The 4,284-nt window shown below is 37.3% G+C and overlaps 1 protein-coding gene across 2 annotated transcripts; it reads right to left on the minus strand.

The window, feature by feature from the left end:
• Positions 1-2,053: 2,053 nt before the first annotated feature.
• LOC113121011 (phospholipase A2 inhibitor-like) lies at positions 2,054-3,986 on the minus strand. Of its 2 annotated transcripts, none has more exons than XM_026291212.1 (3): positions 3,852-3,986; positions 3,272-3,613; positions 2,054-2,739 (listed from the first exon to the last, which is right to left on the minus strand). In XM_026291212.1, exons 2-3 carry the CDS (start codon positions 3,603-3,605, stop codon positions 2,144-2,146), a joined length of 930 nt encoding a protein of 309 aa, XP_026146997.1. In that variant the 5' UTR covers positions 3,606-3,613; positions 3,852-3,986; the 3' UTR covers positions 2,054-2,143. The 2 variants fall into 2 exon arrangements, with proteins under 2 accessions (XP_026146997.1, XP_026146995.1); XM_026291210.1 differs by having other exon boundaries at positions 3,856-3,982.
• Between the last annotated feature and the right edge of the window lie 298 nt (positions 3,987-4,284).

Below are 4,284 nucleotides of genomic sequence, written 5' to 3' on the forward strand. Positions count from 1 at the left end.
GAGAGAGGGATGCTACTGAGCGTGTCCAGAACCAGCAGCACAAACGGGCTTTCAGTTCAACCTGGCACTTTATAGAGATACATCTTTAAACCCCACAAATAAAGAGACACATTCTTCCAAACAAACGATTCTCTCCTCTTTAAGTTGATGTTGCAGAGCTTTCATCCCAGCAGGATAGATGTGGAAGGCAGACTGGACACCGCAGAATGCCAATGAACAAAAAGAAGAAAAAAAAACAGACTGGGATTCGCCGTCAACTACCAAACAGCACCTGTACTACAAATTGCTCAGAATCTACAATCCTGCTTGCAAATCCACCCAAACCCCACTCTAGAAGAACACTGAACACTTGTGTCCTCTATAACCACATTAGTGGGTGATCCCTTGTGAGCACATACAAATTGACCTTAACTTTTGCCTCAAGTGGGAAAGGTTTGTATGGCAACAAAGAATCCACATGGCAATTGCATTCTGTCAAAATGACTTTCATATCTATGTGACCTCTTATTTATTTGAACTCATTATTTAAAATATTTCTTTCAAAAAGTATTCATACAGTATTTGGTCTTTATAAATATATATGTGTGTTTACTTTATCTTTATTTTGGGGCTTTTTATTTCTGAATGTCGTTGTTAAACCTCAACTGCAAAAGCTACGTTTCCAAAGCATTTTAAATGTCTGAATAATGGATGCATTTCAGAGTCTTTGAACAAATGTATTTAGTTTGAGCCTTCAGATACGCAGCAGGATTGATGCTTTTGCTTATTTCAAAAGGAAATTCAACTCCATGAGACACGAATCAGTGAAAAATTCAAGTCAAATGTCTTGAATTGTGTTTGTATGTCCTTGGGAAATTCATTGAATAATAAATGCCTGAGCAACTAAACTTCATAAGGTGAAACTGTTGTAACCGTCAAAACGTTGTTCATACGATTGGATGTTCCCAGTAGATCTAGTCTCGGTGGTAAAGGTCATAAAAAGAAGTGGTTGTGTGGGTGAAGTGTAGTGCTTATGTACGGTTCATTTTGGGAACTTCCTGGTCATGTTATTTGTCTTCATTCTCAAGGGTGAAATAATTGAAAAAAAAGGCCGAGAATTAAAAAGGCGCTTACTGTTAACGGAAGGGGAGTGCCACCTGAACATATGGAGATGATATCTTCTCTACTATTGAGACTGCGCAAGTTTGTTTAAAAATGAGTGCCTATAATTTATGAAAATCTGTGATTGCTACAGATGTTGTTGTTTTTTTTTTGTGCCAATTGCTTTATTTTGCCAATATTATTTACTTCAGGGTTCTTTGCATTTCTTGCTCAAGTTTGTTTGATTTTTATAATTGCTTTGATAACATTTATATTTGCTTTTTTGTAAACAGATATGTTATAAAAGCCCCTTGATATTTATGACAAAATACTATGCGCTGATAAGAGGCTTATTTATTAAACGGTTGAGATGCCTCCGTGTGCTGAGATATAGAGTTAGTGGATGCTTGAGCCTAGTATGGTCATGAATACATGACATCAACATTTTGTGGAATGTTTTTGTTTTGGTAAAGACTTTTATATCTCCACAAACATGATGCTCGGTTTCCCCTGCGTTGAATCATTTCAAATAAAAGTAAAAAAAAAAAAAAACTTTTGGTCTGTTGCTTATTTGTCCATAATTTATTGATGTGAAAACTAAAGTGTCAGAAGATATTTTATAGCATTTGACTGTTGATCATAGACCCATTGTGGAAAATGTTGAGATTGTAATGAACTGATTTTAGGTTGTTATCATTACCATAAAATTATCTCAAGTTTATCACTTTCATTATAATGTAATTTTAGTTTTTATTATAAGTGATAATTAACGTTTTGGAAACAAGTTCTAAAATGTGGTTTTTAAAACTAAAAAAAATAATTTGTATTGGATGTCAAAGATTTTTAATTAATGTATAAAAAGAGAAAATTTTCTAAATCTTTATTTGCAATACAGATTGCAAGTGTTCACATGATCAATTTTTTAAAGATCCACTATGGTGTTGTGTCCCCTCTTAAAGTCCTCTCTTGCTACTTTTCATCTTCATCTATTCCAGATCATGTTGTTTCTCTTACTCCGGCAGGCCCATTTCTTTGCGGGTGAGTGTTGCGATGACACGATCTTTCAGATTCTCTGGTGCAGAACATTTGGGCTCTGATTGCAGAGACTCCATGGTAAGTTTTCTCCAAGGTACTCTATTTTACCATCGCAATCCCAAGGGTTAAAGGTCAACTCCACCCAACTCGTACTAATGTCTAATGTGCCAGGGGACAAAAACTGCAGCTTGTTGTCACTGAGGTCGACGTACTCCAAGCGCTTGAGCCCCTGGAATACAGTTGGCGGGAGACTATCTAATCTATTTTTCTGCAGGAAGATGTGAGTCAGGTTACCAGAGCGGCTAAAGGTTTTTACATCCAGGGACTGGATTTTGTTCTGGTCTAAATGCAGTCTCTCTAGAGCGGGCTGAGCATCTAAACACCCAGCTGGAAGCTCTTCGATTTTGTTCTGTGAGAGGTGCAGAACCTTTAGTTGACTCAGACTTTGGAGTTGGGCCATTGGGAGTTTCATAAGATGGTTTCCGGACAAGTCCAACCAAGTGATATTGCTGTCGTTGGGCAACCAGTCTGAGTGGATGCTGGAGATGCGGTTGTCCTTCAACACCAGGTTGAGAAGTGGAGCGTGATGGAAAACTTGTGCAGGTAGCTCTCGCAGTTCATTATCTGAGCACAGTTTGGATAAGAGTTAGAAAACAATAAACATACTTGACCTGCTGCATCATTTGGTGTAGTGTTGGCTTTCAGAAAAAAAAAAGGCCTCTAAAGATTCCAAACAATTTTCAGATATTTTAACACAATGTTTATATTTGTTACGTTAATTGTGACATTTAGTTTAAATTTTAACAATATATTCACTATTTTAACGATATGCTTCTGTCTAAATGTCGAACTAAGGAGCTATGGACGCTGAATAACTTCTGAGGTAACTAAATGTTTACACGCCAGGCCTAGTTCAAGCTTTATTTGTCAATTTCCGCGGTTTATATAAGAAATGTTTCAAATGAATGTTTTTTGTTCTGTAAGTAAAGAGAAAGAGATTTTTATTTTGTTTTTTTTTTACATTACGTGAAAGCCGAGGCTTAGATAATAAGATAAAAACAAAAGAGTAAGATTTCAAAGTATTTTTTCTTACAATAGCGTTTCCCCACACACAGACGCACCTATAAAATCTTAACATTTTGAGATGTACACGCACCTGTGAGGTCTATAGTGTGCAGGTGAAGAAGGCCCTTCAGGAGATCTGCTGGTAAACTGCTCAGTTTGTTTCCGGGCAGGTGTAACTCCTCCAGCAGAGGGATGGCTGTCAGGTGTTGTGAGGTCAGCAGGCTCAGGTTGGTGAACTGTATGGTTAGGGAGGTGGTGTTTCCTGGAAGACCTTCTCCGGGGAAATGCGAGAGACCGGCGTCAGGACACACCACCTCGGTTGTTTTGGCGCTGAAGTGGCACGTGCATCGCTTCGGACACGAGAGAGCGTCACGGCAGCAGAGGACGACCATCACCGCGAGCGCGTGCTGGAGCCAGGATCTCATCTTCACCACTTCAAAAGAGTTCAAGCTTAAATTATTTTCTCACATTAACTGTTGATGTACTTCTAGCATAGAGTTTCCTTGATTTTTTATATTCGGAACAAAAAAATATTTCATGAAGCCTATACCCACTCATACTAAGAATAAAACTAAGAAAAATAAATCACGTAGAAATGTATACTAAAGGTTACTTCCCTTGGTGGATATTATTGTTTAAAATGGTAAAACATCAATAAAACGATATCTTACCTACTAATTTGATTGTTTAGATGCCCAGTTAATCCCAAATTCTGCTTATTCCCTTCAGTTATATATCCTGACAGAGATGATCTGTGTGTGACTGCTTACAGGAAACTAGGACAGTCAGAGAAAACCCATCACTTATGTAAATACTGAGAACATCAAGTCTCTGGCCATGACTGAGGGTGAAAGTACACACGACTTGTCCAAAAACAATTATTTCAAATAGCTGAAGCATAGGGTGTCACACAGACTGTCGTATTAATAACAGTCTATAAAATAAATAAATAAATAAAATAGGCCTATGTAGGTTTAATATGTAAAATCTGCATGTAAAATTAAGAAATGTATATACTGAATGCTTCATAACACCCAGTATTAGATCAATACATGTAAATGATTAATGATTGGCTTCAGCATCAGTGTTGCACAATGAACAAGA

This window comes from Carassius auratus, chromosome 20 (genome assembly GCF_003368295.1).
Source record: "Carassius auratus strain Wakin chromosome 20, ASM336829v1, whole genome shotgun sequence".
In the NCBI taxonomy this organism is placed as follows: domain Eukaryota; kingdom Metazoa; phylum Chordata; class Actinopteri; order Cypriniformes; family Cyprinidae; genus Carassius; species Carassius auratus.

Coding starts and splice junctions, on each gene's coding strand:
- LOC113121011 (XM_026291210.1), bottom strand. Junction 2,740..3,271: donor GCACACTATAGACCTCACAG/GTGCGTGTACAT, acceptor AACTGTGCTCAG/ATAATGAACTGCGAGAGCTA.